General features: G+C 43.1%; 1 protein-coding gene across 1 annotated transcript in view; it reads left to right on the forward strand.

The window, feature by feature from the left end:
- Positions 1-755: 755 nt before the first annotated feature.
- kif6 (kinesin family member 6) overlaps positions 756-19,900 on the forward strand; it is a gene marked incomplete at both ends in the record, with an annotated part of 173,812 nt that continues 154,667 nt past the window's right edge. The window contains 5 exons of the mRNA XM_080751059.1: positions 756-821; positions 4,316-4,425; positions 5,500-5,574; positions 13,357-13,504; positions 14,524-14,637. Coding sequence (XP_080607185.1) covers positions 756-821; positions 4,316-4,425; positions 5,500-5,574; positions 13,357-13,504; positions 14,524-14,637 — 513 coding nt within the window. The remainder of the gene's footprint in view (positions 822-4,315; positions 4,426-5,499; positions 5,575-13,356; positions 13,505-14,523; positions 14,638-19,900) is intronic.

Here is a 19,900-nt window from a genome sequence, read left to right on the forward strand (position 1 = left end):
AAGTCACATTTTAAGCAAAGAAATAATAAGTGGAAAATACATATTTATTGATATTATATATTAGCCTATTCAATACTCTTTCTTGGCAGGTTTAATTCTTGAATAGAACTCCATAGATCAGCTAGTTCGTTATTGATGTGCAACAAACTTTCAAAGTATACCTATATAGTAGGCCTACCAAAGAGTTTGAATAAAAAAGTTGGCTGTAAAGTACATTCAAGCACTGTAGCATTTTGAGTTTACTTTACCAAGTTTCTGTACTTTCACTTCTACTCCACTACATCTCAGAGGCAAATAGTCATGTTGTAGATTTTGATTATGGTTACAAAACATACATTAACAGCCACATTTCGGCGGGACATTCTCCATAATGAGTAGGTTACTTTTTACTTTTGGTACTTTAAGTAGGCCTATACATTTTGATACCAATACTTTTGTATATTTACTCAAGTAGCCTACATTTAGAATTCCGGACTTTTACTTTATTTCTACATAACATATTTTTACTACATTTGGGTTCTTTTTCCACCACAGCTGTTCGTTTACCTTTTCTCGCTGTCCTCTGTGCAGACATCATCATGGCCTTGCCGCCTTGGGCAGTGTGTTCTGGACCACGTGACTCCTCACCATAGCAACTGGGTGCAACAAATCCGACAGCAGAGTGAGGAGAGGAGCTAGCCTAGCATCACGTTTGTTTCTATCCATGCTAAAGTTAGCAGCAGGCAAGTCAACAAAGTCAACAAAGTCTAGAAAACATGGTGAAACAAAAGATTCGAATATACGCCCGCGTGAAACCCAATGAAAGAGCTAACGTCACGTCGGTAAGTTGACAGGTGCTGCCTGCCTGCTACTGACGTTATTAAGTTGACACTATGCGGTTACATTGTGCTGTTTGTTTACATGTGGTTCTCTCAAGTGGGGTCCGGGGGGACCCCCAGGGCCCAGGGGTCCTTGGGGGGGAGTTCCAGGGGGTCCCCAGCTATGAGACTGACCCTTACGGGTCCATTTGGTTTCATTTGTACACTGTCAGAGTTAAATTAACATTGATTTTACAGTGTTATTAGATTGGGCTCCCACAGATAAAATGTGGGGGTCTGTCTGCATATCAAACTGGGGGTCCTTGAAATGAAAATGCTTGGGAATTACTGCTATAGCCATAAAAAATGTTCTCTTATGGGGGTCCCTTACATATCTTTTCAAATAGGGGTCCGCGAGAAGGGTCTAAAAAAGTGTATCGATTTGGGTGGAGCTCATTATGTTTCCTTTCCATGGCAGCCTACAATGATGCTCAGGCCAGGGCAGGCAGCAGCAGGTGCACACACCTGCAGGTCATTGAGTTGATTGTGTTATTTCCAGAGAAGCCCTCGACTGTGTGACCTTCATTACTATAACAATGTACTCTTGTGCGTATAGATAAAGACCCAGATGATTCAAGATTCCAGATATCAAATTATCATTTTATTTGTTACATATGGGACTACAATACAGGTAGTATACACAAATGTACAGTTCTTTGGCTCCTCGACATTGTACGACGGCATTTTGTGGTGCCACAGATAGAAAACCCATTAATTCCCCCCATTTTTAAATAAATTATTCTGAGCCTGGAATCAAGCCACTCAGACTCCTGGTGAATCATGGCCATAAAACATTTGATTTTGTGTCAAAACAAATATTTGATTTAATTTTATTATAGTCTATACTATAAGCCTATTTAATAAACAGGACTAGTTCTAAATACAATTTTTTTGTGGTTTTCAAACATTGTTTGACACAGAGTCGATTCACCAGAAGTGTGAATGGCTTGGTTCCAGGCTTAAACTTATTTGTATAAATATTTTCTGAAATCTCAATGCGGGGAAAGTTTGTAGGTTTTCTATTTGTGGCACCACACAATGGCCGCCACTGCTATTCCTTATACACATAGCAAACTGTAAGGTGCCTTTGTTACAGTGTGTGCTGCTGTGTGCATGTCCTACTTCTAAATATTATTATAGAAAAAAGTAAGGGTTAAATGGCATAAGGCATTGCATGATCTATATATTATATAGACCAGTTGTTCTCAAAGTCGGGGTCTGAGGACTCTCTGGGTTCCTCCTTGAGGGGGTTCCAAATGGACCCTTGCAGGCCTGTAACTCTGAGAGTGTACACATTGAACCAAATGGACCATTCCGGGTCTGTTTGGTTCCATTTGTACACTCTCAGAGTTATAGGCCTATGGGGAGCCTTGAAAACCACTGATACAGAACATGCTATGCATTATGCCATTTCAGCTTATTGTTTCCTGTCCCCCCTATCCATGTTTCACAGCACAACACCCCCCTGAATTGTAATGTAATTGATTCAGCTGCTAGGGAAGACGGATAATTTGGTCTCACGATCCTAAAAGAACAAAGGGGCCCCTGCCAAACTGCTTTCTGTCCACGGTGTGTGTGTGTACACAGTCCAATTTATTGTGCGAGCACAGCAGCTGATGGAGGGAATAATCACATTAAACTGAGGGTTTCAGTGACACTGAGCATGGGGATGATATTGTCCAGCAAACTGGAATGAGCACAGCTACCCCCTGGGGGCTCTTTGTGGTCCTGCAGGTCTGTATAATGTGTGTGTGGACTGTGTGGACACACCAGACCGGTCAGACAAGCAGTACCGCAGGCACAGTGTCGGTTGAAAAACAGTCTAATCACGCAGGCCTTATCTTTGATTCGGCGGGCCCCAGGGGGCCATGTGATTGCATCAGTGTCCATCGGAAACATATGCTGGAACATATGTTGAAGCTCAACAGCAGCGGGTGGGAGTGTTCAAAATTACCCGTCCAGACTCACTTTAAATGTCCTCTGGAGCTGAAAGTATATTATTATTATTAGGGCTACGTGTACTACTGCAGTTTGTCTTGTACCCCCCGCCCCGAGCATGCCTTTTTGGCTTTATCGGGAATTTGTTGTGCGCGGTTTGTTCGTCTATAGCAGGGGTTTTCAAAGTGGGTGACAGGGCACCCTGGGGTGCCGCGAGATCATTTGATAATATTTGGAATTTATTTGGACACTTATTTATTATTATTTAGTATCATTTTAAACTTGAAGTACAATGTTATTTTCAGTCAGTTCTAACCAAAATGGCTATTATCGCAACGTTTTCCTCGCAACATAATCACTAAAATATCTTCACTGTCGGGCAGAAACCTCGTATCTACAAGTTTCAAATGTGTACTTCTTTTGGTAAAGCAAAGCCCTCTTCATCATACAAGACTGTTGCATAAAACTAGTGAAAACAGCCGATCTACAAGCACACAACGCCTCGCGTTGCGAGGCGTTGTGTGCTTGTAGATCTGCTGTTTTCACTAGTTTAGTACATTTTATAGATGATAAATACAAAGCGAACGGTTTTGGACATACAAGGTTTCCACGCGACAACGATGATATATGCTATAAATATAAGGTGCTGGGAGTGAAAATTATAATGTAGGGGTGCCTCGGATTAAAACAAATATTCATGGGGTGCCTTGAGACAAAAAAGTTTGGGAACCCCTGGTCTATAGTATAGACGAACAAACTGTATAGACAAACCCTCTATACAGTACCGTTAGGGTCCGTTATCCGGATTGTTTGCTTAGACTTGCTAGAATATTGTTGCTGTCCAGCTGAAACCTCCCATCTACATATGTTTTACTTATTTTTAGCAGATCCAAAAGCTTGTAGATCTGCTACCTTTGCTACTTTTGAATGCGGAAAAGTAACAGTTTTGGACATAATGAGGTTTCCACCCGACAGAGACGATATACAGTATGCTTTACAGAAATAGGCTACAACAGTGTTTTTTTATTTATGTTGGGGGCTTATATTAGACAAACCACAAGAAGCCAAAATTGCTCTTCAGGCGTAGGATGATGTATTACACCGCACACATTTAGCCGGGGCTCGAATGCGCGGTACCACATAACAACATAGGCATGACTGGACATGTATACAGTGAGTACAGTGTACATTACATGCGGTCAAACTATTATGTAGCTAGTCTCAAATGTTCTGCAGTGGGTCCAACTTTGGTCACTCGGCACAACTCTTTATATTTCGTTGTGCATCGTGTCCCGCACCCAAAATAGCCGATCTAGAAGCTCACAACGTGTTTCAGTGCGACGCCTTGTGAGCCTGTACGTCTGCTACAGTCAGTGCGAGACACCGGCAATGCAACGCTGCATAAATCTGGCCTTTGCTATGACTTTTGCCCTCTATGATGTTGGACCCTCTCAAATAGCCCTCATAGGACTGGCTTGGTTGTGTTAAGCTGGCTCTGCTGTTGTCTTTGCCTCCGACAGGTGTACTCTGTAGACAATGAAGAGCAGACGGGTGCCTCGCTGGAGTTTGTGGTGCCCAAGGATCTGGCCGATGGCTTCGTTAACAACAAGAGGGAGAACTACAAGTTCAGGTGAAACACTTTAAAGGTCACCACTCTCCACTCAAGTCAGCTCACACAGAGACGGAACCTAATTAAAATGGTGTTAATGATGCAACGCCACAGCCCGTAATAGGAGCTGTGGTGTTGCATCATTAGCACATTTAATTAGGTTCACTTTCTCCACGAGCTGCTGACTGAATAGAGAGTGGTGAACTTTAGCATAGTTAAAAGCTAAAATTCAAAATGTGGAACTGTAAAGAGCGTCTATGTTGGTTATGATGAATGTGTCCAAGAAAAGAGTCAATACATAAGTAAAGGGGGGTGTGCAGAGGAAACCTAAATTTAAGCGCTCAAGGTTGCATAAGAACTTCGTCCATGAATAATTCATCCACCGAATCTGTCACTGGAGAGCTGGAACATCTGTTTAAGGCTGGTGGTGAAAGCTGCAGTCTTTTATACCCATTGGGCAGGGCACATGCCACGCTTCCAAGAGCTAAATTCACAGTTTGGGAGTTAGGCAGCAGTGGACACCGAAACCCACAGGCCTCTTAGAATAGCCTGCAGAGGTTCCCTCATGCCCTTATAGAAATACAATTTCCACTTTTAGCGATCCTCGTGGGCCGGATTCCTCTTACATCTCTCTCATCTTTCCCTGGGATAAAACATAAAACATGGAGGGGTGGGGCAGCCTTTGAAGATAGAATGACTAAACTCCCCCAGAGTGTCCACAAAAAATAAAATGAAGCACTATGTTGTGTCCTTATTCAGCACTGCTGTGGTTAATTGTGTTAAGCCTGGGATGTTTGAGATGAACCAGAAACCTTTTGGTTTTGTTTTAGGCTATGCTAGTAGCAGACTAAATAAAGAGACAGGGGTAAGGTATGTCATCTGTTCTGCTTTGAAACCCACAAGAACATATATTTATCTCTGTGTGGTTTGTTCTTTTAACTTCTTACTAATGCCATGGGTTTTCATTTCTGCACCTCCCCATCTGTTTTTAACCCCGTTGAGCGTTGATATTGGACGTCATAATCTGAATTATGTTTTGTCAGGCAGGTTGAAAATGCCTGTAAGTGAGTGTGACAATTTCTTCTTTATAACTAGGTTCCAAAAGGTGTTTGACCAGAACGTGAAACAAGAGGAGATCTTTGAGACCATTGCCAGACCAGTTGCAGACAGGTAAAAGTGATTGAAATCTCTCTCAGTAAAGGTCAGTGCAGATTTTATTGTGTGTAGAATTACACTTTTGGTATTGCAATTGACAAATAGTTTTCAAATAATAACTGTATGCAATGAACCAATTCGATACACGTTTGACCACAGGTTAAGTAGAAAAAAACATCTGTGACTTCCTCTGATCGGTGCAGAAATCGCAGAAAGGTTTTGGGTGAAGTGAAAAGCATAGGCATCCAGCGCTAGACTAGTCTGTCGGTGTTGTGGTCAGGCCAGGCCACACACCCTGCAGCAGCCGCCACTGTTGATGGGAAGACAGTAAAGCTGAACTTACCCTAAGACGGAAACGGAGGGAGCCTATGTGATTTTTGGCCCCACTCACGGCACATAAACCACTAAGTGGACTGAGCTGGCGTACGGGATGGCACACTCTGCCATCTCAAAGCGTGTGTGAAGATCTTCCAGCCACAACAGAGCACCGTGCCATGGTTCCTCACTCATTCTGAACGCTTGTTTATTGTGTTGAGCGATAATTACCACATGCAGTAGACGAGCCTGGAGGCCAGTCTCATCTTCAGGCTCCGTAGAAGACGTGAAGGAACTAGTGCCACTACCACCAGGTCCAAATTAAGAGAGAGCATATCACCAAAACAAGGCTCATTTTGAGCAGTGGTTCTCAAACATTTTCATGTCTAGGAGCCCCAAATTCAAATTTATTTTCTCCATTTTGTGCCAGGGATGAATACGATTTGCGTAGAGAGCTTGTACATTGGTTATTTTTTATTTCCTGATGTAATAACTTACTTTTGGCACCAGCACCTCACCAAATGTATTGGTGGATGAGCTGTTTTTCACAATTTTGTCTGAATTGCTGATAAAATAGAGCTAAAGTGGTTAAACGTTCTTCATTTTGTTATAAACCCCTTGGGGACCGCTGGGGGGTTCTTCTCACATTGAGAACCACAGATGTATAGCACTCTCATTCCATGCAGTGTGAAATGCAAGGCTAGGGACATTATGAAAAATAAACAGTAGGCAGCTTGGCCTAAAGCTTCACTGACGGATCTTACTGGGAGAATTAAGTGCTTTTATATACAGTATACAATTTGATAGTTTTAGTTACATCAGATCTTGTTTATTGTTAAAAATCTCCTTGCAACGTTGTGACGCTCTAAAAACAATGTATACACTGCAATTTGGCTCTCTGCTCACTCCCATCCCCCAATCAGTATACGGTTATACGTCCATAATCTAATTCAGTCGCTTGCTTCTTTAACCTCCAAGCTACCCCTGCACCCAATTTTCACCCTATCCCAACAAAAGGAGCTGTTATGGTGTCTGACGGAGCTTCAACCCTGCTCAGAGGTTAGTCTAAATTAGGGCTGGCTCCCCAAAGGGAAAACAGCCAAGGGGAGAGGGAATTTACTTGGAATTTCCTGTGATCAAATGTTGGTTATGTTGTTGTTATCTGAACTAGGTTCTTCCTCTCCTCCAGTCCTCCGCCTCCCTCACATTCTGTCTTCCTGGCTCAGTTTAGCCCAGCCATTCTCCTCAGCCCCCCCCCCCCTCCCCTCTCTCCGGTCCTGATTCCACTTCTCTTAATCATAATGGGGGTCTATTTGTAGAATCCCACAAGTGCTTTGTATTATCGATGCCATTATGAGACACAGTAAACAACACGGTGAGCCATCTAGATTGGCCCACTAAGACTTGGATGTCTTTAACTTGACTCAGGGAGGCTCAGTGGCTTGGGTATTGGGTTCTTGCCCTCCCCAGCTGACCTTTTAATACTCAAGTCCTTTGTTGTGCTAGACGGCTGACATCAGGTTGAAGACTCGCAGTCATCTGTGAGGTATGTGTCGTAGCGTATCAGTTTGAGCCTGGCGTCCGTCAAGCTTTGATATGACTATGTGAGACGCAGCCTGCAGGGCACTAGTAGTCATCATCACATCTGTTAACGGGCAGCCTGTCCCCACGGTCCAACTATTTCTTCAGTTCCTAGTCTGTCTGTTGCCAGTAGTTCGCACCCCCTGCAGAATGCACATTTACATAGTGTTGATGGAATGTTTTGAATTCCACAGGGTCTTGAACTTTTAAATCCAGTCTCGCCACAATGGCTAAATCACAGTGGTGAGTATAAGTCTGATGGTGGTAAATGGTGCATTTTATCCAAGGCGCTTTACAATGATTGTGCATTACATTCACCCATTCGCATCCACATTCATACACCGATGGCAGAGGAAACCATGCAAGGCACCAACCTGCCCATTAGGATCAATTAGGGGTTCAGTATCTTGTTCAAGGATACTTAAACACCAGCTCTTGGATCGAACCCAATCGTCCGTTCTACCTCCTGAGCCACTGCCGCCCCCATATCTAGCTCCCATTTCCTAGTGGAATAATGCTCCCCTCTGAGACATTCAAAGGAATAAGGTGCTTGGCCTCAGATCCATTTCACATAGGGTATTGAGAGAGATTGTGAAAGGCATTTCAGTTTAAAATGACTTGACATGAGATCCATGAACGTGTTTAATGCAGCCTGTTGGTTTCTTGATGCCATTATTTCCCTTTTGTTGTCGCCACCAGGCCGAAGGCATGGGGAGACTATGTTTTCGCCCCTGTCCGTCTGTGTGTCCGTCCGTCCGTCCGCCCGTCCATCCGTGTGTATGTCCGTATGTCTGTCCGTACATCCATCCATCCAGTTTGGCCCTGTCACTGCCATACTGTGCACACACACTCCCTGGATACCAATTCAGAACCTCTGCCCCACACTTTTCACATGGAGCCACCAGGAGGCAGATTCCAAACTAATTGGCCAACATTGGCTTCCAAAGTTTGCAGCATTGGTCCATTTTAGACAAAATGACTTCAAAACAAAATCAATAACGCAGCTTGTGATTACAGAGACATTCATTCATTCACATTCCCACTAGTCTGGGATCACTTCACTTTTCCGTGTTGTAACCGGTCTGGAGCGGAAACCACAACATGTCATGTTGTAGTGCCAAAAGGACTACAATTTGCCGGAACTATCAAACCGGATTCAGTTTTAATCCAAAATGATTCCCCTGCGTTCAAGGACATACTTTTAGGGCCTACCTAATAAACTCCTTGATGCGGAGTAGTTTTTCTTTTGAAAAATGTGTTTGGTATATGCATCTTTTAGTCCAACTCGTAGCAACTGGCAAGACTACGCAAGGCTACTCGAGCATTTTAAAAGCGATTGGGGAAACAAACGGGGGGAACCAAATCAAAGCGACGCCGCTTCTTCTAGTGGTTTCCACGCTTTAGGCGGAAACCAAACGGCCTGTAGTGAACGAACACCAGGCTTTCCCCCAGAAAGCCTGGTAGGCGAGGTTACATTCCCACTAGGTCAAGAAAAAAATTACACTCTTTTCACATTCGCCTGTTATTGCGCCACCAGCAGGTCGACTTTTGCCAAACAAATTTTTGGAACAAAATGCCTCAAATCATGCATCATCATTAAAGGCCAAAGAAGACATGGCACCCTTTTCACATTTAGCGCCACCAGGACCTACCTGACCTGGTGGAGACCTGTGCTCGGAAGAGCACTGCTTCTAGTTGATATTAAAATTGCCCCACGTACAGTAGCATACTGTATGCGCGGCCAGAGCAATCAGAAACTGAAATGAAAACCAAACTGACAGACAATAGTTTACATAAAGCCCTGTTGTCAGGAAGAATTTGTGTTCAGGTCTAGTAAGCATTCACTTTGAATAGCGGTACTTTCCCCCAGTCAGACCAACTGCGCCCGCAACTCAAGGCAAGCAGGGCGCTTATCTTCTCAACTAGCAATAACTGTCAGGTTGTTGTTTTTATTGGTACTCAGTCATACTGGCAGTCATATCACACCTCTGAAGTTCGGCCAGGCGCTCCAAACTTGTTCATTTGGACACGATCTCCCCGTCTCCGCTGTGGTGTAACCAAAACTAGGAACTTGAGCCGCAACACAGTAGTTTAAAAACAAACCAACAGTAATGGCTCTAATGGAGAAAGAGCCGACATAATGATGCTGGCCTGGCAAGCCAACTCCTCTTGTTTGCATTGTAACCCCAGTACGCAAGGCTGCATTTGGACTGATACAGTATTGCTTTCTTTTGAAACCTGTAGCATCTTCAGTGAAAACACAGGACTGCAGGTCTAAAAAACTCACTAGCCACATGTAGAGGTCATGCAGCTCCTTTTTTTATACATTTTGACCTGAGGGTGACGCTAGAAAAAAGAACAAAGGGTCTCTCAAATGGTTGCGGTTCATTCTCTGCAGAGCGTGAATGCGCTCAGCAGTTTCATGGCCATGACGGCCGGTTTTTGTATTATCTTTTTGTGTGTACATTTTCGCCTAAAGTTGGTGCTATAGGACAGGACACCTACAGTAAATCAGTGCACTCAGGAAGTGTCATGGCTGGCGTTTAGATTTTGAGATATTTTGTGTGCAGTTGGGTGGCGATAGAGGAGAAATGAAGACACAAAAATCAGTAGAGTTCATCCTCCCAGGATGGGGCCACAAATAAAGTTCTGTGGGAGGCCTGCCAGTAGTTTTTGAGACATCCCGTTTCAGACCAAAGTGTTGGATGGACAGACAAGGCAGAGTGACTTCGCCATCCTTAGTAACCTTCTGCTAGAAGAGCTGTAAAAGGCAACGCGCAAGGCAAGTTTATTTTATTATAACACATTTCGACAACAAGGCAATTCTCCTTTTAAAGACGGTGGGACCATGAAGAGGGAAATAGAAAAGAAAGAACAGAACAGCAAAGTCACTAAACAAGAAGGGAGATAAATCAAAGTAAACCAATGCGTATACTCTGAGAGAAGTGCAGTGGTTAAGACCAGACCATACCAACGGTGGCCTAGCACCAACTCCTCCCCACAGTCATTCCTCCTGTCCGGCACCTACTTATATCGTCCATACCGTCTCAACAAAGGCCCCAAAAATATTACAGTCTGGAATTGCCCCTTTTTCCCTTTAAAAAAAATGACCCGGGAGAACAGAAGAGACCAGTGTCCTGGCTTAAGGACTGTTGGTCTCCAGGAAGGCTGAGGTGTAAACAGGAACAAGCATTGGGAAACGCCCCGGCCTCAGTGGCAGCGTTCAGGCCGCAGCATTAGCGCTGACATTAAACTAAACACTGAGCCTGTGTCCTGCCCACTCCTTCACCGCCATGACTCACGCAGGATTAAGTGGCCGCCCACTGCCCCAGTGGCCGTCCAAGTCAGAATATATACCCGACCCGGCCAATCCCGTGAGTCGACGCAATGTTTTATGCCAACTGACATGGAGTTCTTCCTTTTTAGCCCGTCTCATGCAGGGTGTGGAATCGCACAGCTCTTGAGGAAGGGTAGAAAGCCACACGGCGCTCAAATTCAGGGTCGGCCGTTCCATTAGAAATAGCCAGAGGCGAGACATTCTTTTCTTTTAGAAATTCCTTAAGTATCGTCGAAAGACTTTCCTTTGAATTCGGCAACTGGGAGAGGAGGGACAGAGCCTACGGTATAACATCACCTTTGATCCAGGCTCTGGTGTCGGGGACCGGTCTGTCATTTTGTAATTTCTCCTTGGTTTGGCTCCAAGGCTGCATAACAGGAGAAGTATCCCTCACCTTCTCCCTCATGTGTTCAGCACCATAATTTTAGATGTTCATTTCACTCAAATGGAGGTTTGGTCCCATTAGAGAGAGAGAGAAAAAAAGGGTTTCCATGGCCCTCTGCACGCGTGGTGTCCAGTTCAGTGCCAAACCAAAATTTACCAAGCCCCTGCCTAGTTTGACTGGGTTTGGGTCCTTTCCTTCAATCAAGCTCCGAGACATTCCTCCGTCACTGGCAGATGTCTGTCGCCGTTTGCCGCCACCCTCCCCTCGGCTGCAGTCTTTCCCTGCGGATTTACAGTGTCAGGTTCGATTCACTCAGACATTCGGTGTCTGGTTTAGGATATTGTTGGCAGCTCCACCGCACTCCACTGCAAATTAAGATGGTGAGGTCAGACCGAGGCACGTGATGCACATTAACAGTCTGACATGGCTATACGTTGAGGCTTTAACTGTACTAGAGGTTTTCAAAGATGTACCTTTTTCTTTTTTAAAGATGTTTTTGAGCCTTTTCTGCCTTTATTGATTGTGAACATTAGTCTGACAGGAAATGGGGAGAGAGAGAGATGGAGAGTGACACGCAGGAAAGGTCGTCAGGATCGAACCCGCGACACGCTGTGTAGCTTCTGCGGCCTGGATCGCTACACTAGCTGCCCAGGCCCCCCTTTTCTTTATATATAACGGAAATAGCAGATCTACAAGCTCACAATGCAACATGACCATTGTACCATCCATGTCCCCGCGACTTCTACTTGTAGTATTTGGGGGCTCTTGGCATGGAAAAGTTTGGGAACCAAACCTACAGTATACAAAACATGCAGTGCTGTAAATGAGCTCATTTTAGCAGCACTTCTGTAGCTGCGAATAAACGGTGCAGTACGTGTTGAATCCCTGTTGATCTCCAAAACAAACAAACTTGGGGTCAGTGTTAGAGATTTTAGAGGCTCCTATATAATGTCATAAAATATGTACACTATATGCTGCTGTGATGCTGTTGCAGCAGGTTCATTCCATTGACAGAGAATGCGTGGCTGCAGCATCCGTGCAGCAGTGGTGTAAAGTAACTAAGATTAACATTTACTTAAGTACTGTACTTAAGTACAGTTTTGAGGTATTTGTACAATACTTGAGTACATTTTCAGTACTTTTACTTCTACTCCACTACATCTCAGAGGCAAATATTTTACTTTTACTCCACTATTTGAAAACTTAAGTTAATAGTTACTTTGCAGATTATAATATCATAAAACATACATTATCCACTTTAGGCCTATTTTATACCTTGGCTATTTGAAATTATTACCCGGCTTGGTTGAATGCTTGATTCTGATTGGTCGAGCGCTGAAATCAGCGGTGAATTATGAGCGTATAATGACCGCTCCGCTCTATAATTCACCGCTGCCTAATCAACGGCTCAGAGCAGCTGCTGTATTCAGGCTGCACTGCGTGGATTTCGTGCCGTATCCAACATGTCAGCCATGTAAACAAACACACAGCGACATTTACAACCAAACGTTGCTCTGAAGAATGTCTTTAAAAACATTTGAGGCGAGAAATAGATGACGCAGTAACAGAAATGGATTCTATTTGATCAGAACTTCCTTGTTTTCCAAGGCGACCGTGTTGCGCTCGGAGGGGACGCACTTTCAGCCGTCTGTAAACAAGGAAACACTTTGTTTTGATTTTAGTTTTGAGTCAAATTATTAATTTTATGTATTAGCCGGGTAATAAGTGCTATAAGGTCTTGCTGCTTGGTCATTATGGCTTATATGGACACTTCGGGCTGATAATTATGAGAATTATTACCCCGTCGTGTCCATATAAGCCATAATGACCACGCAGCAAGACCTTATCGCATACATAGCCGATCTACAAGCTCACAACGCGTCGCAACTGCGGCACGTTGTGAGCTTGTAGATCTGCCATTTTCAAACATTTTGTACTTTTACTTTTGGTACTTTAATTACATTTTGATACCAATACTTTCATACTTTTACTGAAGTACGTTTTGAATTCCAGAACTTTTACTTGTAACAGAGTATTTCTACATTGCACTATTGACACTTTTACGTCGTAAGTAAAACATGTGAGTACTTTTTCCACCACTGCCGTTGCAGACAGTAGAAGTATGGAGATAAGATGTTTCTGCCCGTGTGTGTTTCTGTCTGTCTGTCTGTCTGCTCAGTGTGTTGGGAGGGTACAACGGCACCATCTTTGCCTATGGCCAGACCGGCAGTGGGAAGACCTTCACCATCACAGGCGGGGCGGAGCGCTACGCGGACCGCGGCATCATCCCTCGCACCCTCGCCTACATGTACCAGCGCTTCAGCCAGGTCAGCATGTTGTTCGTACATCAGGGGTCTTCAATGTTTTCCGGCCAAGGACCCCTTAGTTGAGAGAGAGATGAAGCAGGGAGCCCCCACAACCTTTTCATAGATTCCATATACATCGTTTGAAGTACAATCATTGTGTATTTAGGATTCATGTCAACAGATATTTAACCGCTTGAACCGTCAATACTTAATAAACTTGACCTTTCACTCTGTACTTAGTGTGCTCTTTTTCCCCTCTACACCAAACCTCTTTGCCGAAAATAGCCGATCTACAGGCTCACTGCGAGGCGTTGTGAGCTTGTAGATCTGCTTTTTTTGGCTAAAGTTCTCAGAATGTGGATGCTAGGGTTCAAGTGGTTAATATAAAAAAGGGAGGAAAAGGGTTTCTATCACACAAAGACTTGGAGGACCCCCTGTAGTAACTCTGACGACCCCCTAGGGGTCCCGGACCCCCTGTTGAAGACCCTTGTCCTACATGTACCAGTGCTTCAGCCAGGTCAGCATGTTGTTCCTACAGTACATGTACTGTACCTGCGCGTTGTTGCACTTGATCGTTTGTTCCCCTTGTTTTAACCACTTAAACCCGTATGATTGTTGAGTCCCTCAGGACTCTAGTGCAGTGGTTTTCAACCCTTTTCATGTCAAGGTCCATTGTTTATTCTGCATTTGAGCCAAGGACCACCATTTGATGAGATTTAGCCTCTCAGACACAAGACTTGGAATATTTAGTTGTCGTTGGATACGATTTTGTCCACAATTCCATGCCGTATTGATGTGGTACCATAGGAGAGATAACTGGCAAAAACATTGATCAAAAATTACAATTCTTCCATATTCTCTAATGGTGATTTTTTTGTAAATTAAGTAATGCAGATTTTTAACAACAATTTAACTCTTTAGAATTAAATTATCGCTGCAAATAACTGATCGACAAGCTCACACCATGTTGCAACACAACCCACAGGATAACAGTATGGTGTGTACACCACCCCACCCACGTTTCATTGTTTTGTCCACAGGACAGCAGTATGGTTTACACCACCCACGTGTCCTACCTGGAGATCTACAACGAGCAGGGCTTCGATCTGCTGGACCCCAAACACGAAGCCTCTCGACTCGAAGATCTGCCGTCAGTATTTTCTTTTGGGTACACTCATACGTAGATCACAGGTGCTCAAGCGTTTTTTTGTGTCAAGGACCCCCAAAATGATATGTACTTGGCTGTGGGCCCCCCACCTGAAAATGGCCCCCAGAAGAGAAGGCTTATGTTAAAACAATCCTAATTTATTCAAAAACTTTCAATACTTAAAGAAATAAAAATAAAAAAATGTTCAAAAATAGCAGATGTACAAGTTCGCAGCGTGGCTGAATTCCGTCTTAGGAACAAAGAAAGTAGCTCGCACTCACTTTTTTGGTCGCTCCAAACATTTATTGACAAGCAAAAGTAGACGTTTTGACCTGTTAGGGTCTTCTTCAGTATAAATGAATTCCGTCTTAACCATTTATAATATATATTGTGTTGTCATGTGAAGCAACAGTGTGTGAAGCATGACCAAAAGCTTCACTTTTATGTTGTGCAAAGGTTAACAAAAAGCAGGTTCACTTTGCTGCCAAAAAATCTTCTGACCGAGAACAATAGTGTGTTGCCAATAGCAACCACACTAATAAGAGCATTTGCAATGCCTCCATTGAATTCCCATTGTTCATCATCAATACGTAGTGGAGAACGTGATATAATGATTCATTTTATTTTGACAGATTGTATGTTTAGGCCTAGATAATGGTACTTGGCTGCCTCCCATTGGCCAAAGATGAATTACCAGTGACCCCAGTGTTCTCCCAAAGTCTCCTGAGCTTAGTTTAGCCTCAGTCCCCAAAAAGCCATTCGTCAAGCTGGGCTAGACACACACACTGTGTGGTGAAACAAGGAGACTCCACTCCCAGTATTTACCGGGCCACTACACATCTGCCAACTGACATAATGAGCCCATGTGAGAGAGAGAGACAGACATAGAGAGAGAGAGAGAGAGAGAGAGACTCGACCTGATGGCAGACTAACCCACTGGAGTGGAGAGCTGGGTAGTCATGTGGAAAAGTAGTTTTTCATAGTTGGTCACTTTGTTTTCTCATATCTGTCTACGTCTACCACTGTTGTTTTGTTTTTTCTGCTTGTCTCTATCTCGCCTCCTGTCTGTCTGTCTGTCGTCCGTCTTGTTTAGCTCACGATTTATTCTAAGTTCACTTTGCTATAATGTAAAATACACCACTTTGGATAATCCAGGCACGAGACATGATCCATCATTTCTGACCTGCACAATTTGGTCCTATTTTCTTCCCGCGTGAGTCCTATTTAACTTGCTTTTCTTTCTATTTTTTTTTTACGTTTTTAATGTCACTTCTCTCCTTTCACAGGAGATTGAGCTCAAGGTTTACGTGCCCACAAATCACAGTCTTCTGTAAATAGACGGTGCCCGCGCTGTTGACCATGCTGTGGTCGTCACACTTGCTGATTCCAGGAGATGTGGCACCGAAAACCTCTCTCCCTATCTGTCTGCTTCTGCCCACTGTTCATTTCATCGACTAAAACTATTTTTTTCACTGACGAAAACTAAATAAAAAACGAAACCGTGATGACTGAAACTAAGACTAAATATATTGACAATTTCGTCAACAAATAAAAACGAAACAAAAATGTTAGGGAGCAGAGATCCAACGGAACTAAAAGAAAAGTAATTTCATGTTTGGTTGGTCTTCATCATACCAACAAACAATTGACGGAAATGAAGACTTAAAAAAACGCTTTCACCCTAGCATTCCTATTTTGGGCTTGTCATTGTAGATTATATCATGTGATTTAATGTTATTATTTATCACATTTTCAAAAATAGAGAAAATACCAGATCTAACAAGCTCGCAACACCGGATATTTCGGCCATTTCTTTGAAAACAATAAAATATGGCTGAAGTGGTTAAAGCAATTCTGTTTTGCAAAACATCCATGAATGATCCATCATCCATGATGGATCATCGTCTCAGTCGGTAGGAAACCTCATTATGTCCAAAACTGTCACTTTTCAGGATTCAACTTCAAAAAGTAGCGGATCTTCAAGCTCAAAACGTGTCACTTTGAAAGCATTTCAAGCTTCCGGATCTGTTACTTTTGATGTTTTTGTGTGACGCTGTAGTATGATAAAGTAGGGTGTAAATTTATGAGAAAAACAAAACCAGACCAACGTTAAAACATGGAGGTTTCTTTCCAACAGCGACGGCATATACAGCTTTGGCGCCGTTCCATTTCCATTCTCATGTTTTCCCCATTGATAAATGTTGTCCTCTAATTTGTGTTGAGTGGATGTTTTTGAAGTTGTTTTCCATCCCATCCCTGCCCTGCCCTGTCAACATGCGTGTTTATGCACAGTTGGAGTTTGGGAGTTTGGGAGGTCTGACTTAAGCCATTTAGAACGGGTACACATATCGTGTATCATTATTTTATGGTTTAACTATTGAAAAATAGCAGATATACAAGCTCACAGCGCGGCACCGAGTGCCGCGCTGCGAGCTTGTAGATCTGCTATTTTTGAAAAATCGTGACATTTTGAATTTTGACCCGATTCTATAAGTGTCTTTTGAATCCTTCTAAGGTTGTTTGAAAAACCTATTTTTCTATGTCAGCAGCAATCTGGCCAGCCATCGTCAAAGAAAAGGTCCTTTTCACTTAACTGGAGCTCAGTTATGTCTGTTCTTGAGAGACTACTATGTCAGTGGTTCTCAAACCTTTTCATGTGAAGGACCCCCAAAATTATATTTATTTGGCCACGGACCCCCATCTCAAAATATTTTGTTCCAGGGACCACCCAGAAGCCGTTCGCATTGAAAATACTTATATTCAAAGATTTGCACACATTTTCACGACTTTTTCAAAAATAGCAGATCTACAAGCTCGCAGCGCGGCACTCGGTGCCGCGCTGTGAGCTTGTATATCTGCTATTTTTCACTGGTTAAAGCATTCAATAATTCTAGGCCTAAATGGGTTAATGTATTGCCGCATCAGACCGCATAATATGCCACTCCGCTGCTGGTGCAGTAACTGCCAATTTGGTTTGTGCCGCCACACAAGTTTCCTTTGGCAACCGTCCGTGTGAAGGGTTTTCCATATCGTCAGTTAAGATAAGATCTTTAAACGAGCGAAAAGTCACATTAACTTTACATTATATTTTACATACTTTACAAACAAAAATCACGTAATGCGGCGAGGGATCAGGCTGTGGGGGAATACGAGCCTACTATATAACCATAAAACAGGCCGTAATGGTATACTGTATGTCGTCCATGTCGGGTGGAAACCTCATTATGTCCAAAACTTTACTTTACTTTTCAGAATTCAAACGAGAAAAATAGCAAAAGTAGCAGATCTACAAGCCTGAAACGCGGCACTGTTTTTGACTTTTGTGTAGTATGATTGATAGTATGAAGTAGGGTATTAATTTATGAAAAAACATAAGAGAGATAAGAGGTTTCTGCCCAACGGCAACGTGCTAAATACGATTACCAACATATTCTTTCCATTCACACTCAGTGCCATTCCAGCTTGTAGATGTAACTTTGAAAGTTTACAAATGAACCCTTTGGTTCCATTTTTGCATACTTTCATAGTTAAATGGACACACCAACTTTTACTCTGTACATCACTTGTTGTTGACATAATACCCAGGGGGCAAAGGAAGGTGTGCTGCATTTGCCCCGACATAAAAGGTTGTCCACCAGAAATATTATCTATGACCCAGTAGGATCACAACCTATATGGACAACCCGGTCAATTTGTACGGAAAAGTTCCAATATGGCCGCCTCAATATTAGCCCCTATTAGTTTTAATGGGGGGTGAATAGGGAAAAATTTTAAACTGAGGGATATTTCCACGAAACTTCACAGGTTGATCAATGGTATACATATGAACATTTTTTGTATTGCAAGTTTCCATGAAATCCAATATGGCCGCCACAATATGGCCGCCATAATGTAAGGACCCAGAAAATAGGTTTTGCCTCTAACTTCTGAACCAGATGAGCTAGAAACGCAAACTTGGTGTCTATTTCATGGTGTCTGACCATGGGAGACTCAATGGAATAGCTAATTTTATTATTGGGTGTGTCTGGACCTTTATTGTGCATATTTGCAAGATGGTGGACTCCCAAAATAGAGCTTTAACATCATTTCTACCATGATTGTTGACTGCTTTTGCAAATACAAGCAATATGAATCCATTTGCTAAGATTTATGGCACAGAAGGGACTTATACCTGTATTATTCTTGAGTTTGCATGTTGTCAAAATGGCTGTAAACGAGATATTATATTTCTTGTCCGATTCTACTGTATGTAGTTGTAGCAATGACGTCAGATAAAATCAGAGACCAAAACAATGTATCTTAGAAATTATTTTTTTATTTAAAAAATTAATAAAAAAGAGAGAGATTATCTCAATGAAATGAATGCAACTGCCTTTTTGGGTCTTTCACACATAGACATGCACATGCTTTCCAACAACTTCAGCTTCAGGGAAATTATAATGAACACATGATTAAAACAGGCTGCATTATAATGCAAATAATTGCTAGTCACTATCACTGTCATGTGTACCTATCCTGCTGCATCTTGTCTCCAGTCCTTGGCAACGACACCCCAAGTAGCATGCAATTCCCTTCTTCGCACATGAACAGTTTTTCTGGCAGCCTTTGATACAGCTACATGATATTGCCTTGTCCATTGATATAGGCCAGGCTGGCTCTGTAGATGGACAGGGGACTGCCTTCCCATGGCGGCAGCATGATATAGGCATCTATATCATGCTGCCACCCACCTCCTAGACCTTCCAGAGCTGTGGGTGAGAACAGAACAGGATGCATATCTTCCTATCCATCACATGGTCTCAGCCCTTGGACTCGCACAGTGTCGTGCCCTGCCCTTTATTCACAGCCTGAGTGGCAGAGATACCACCAGCTATCCCTTTTTCACTGGAAAGAAGGCATGGTTCAAGACCAGCATGGGTCTAGATCTCCCTGCACTTCAGGAGTTTGGTGAAAATTCCTCTTATTCCCTCTCAGAGGATGTCAAGAATCAGGCTAGAGACCTCACAATAGCTGTATATGCATCAAAAGCTGACCATTCGGAGGACTTTGACCTGGCAAAGCTGAGAGTGTACAAGTTCCTAAATAACCGATCAACCCTGTTGAAGCTGCTGCCACCTACAGAAAATGCATTTGGCCTGCACCTGAAAAGAGCTGCTCTTGCAGTCATAATAGATAAAACTGCACACATCATCCCTTGCTTCACTGAATATGGATGGTCTCTCAGTGATGGGAAGGCAGTCCCCTGTCCATCTACAGAGGCAGCCTGGCCT

The sequence above is a fragment of the Nannobrachium achirus genome, assembly GCF_963921795.1.
Source record: "Nannobrachium achirus genome assembly, chromosome: 20".
NCBI classification, from domain to species: Eukaryota; Metazoa; Chordata; class Actinopteri; order Myctophiformes; family Myctophidae; genus Nannobrachium; species Nannobrachium achirus.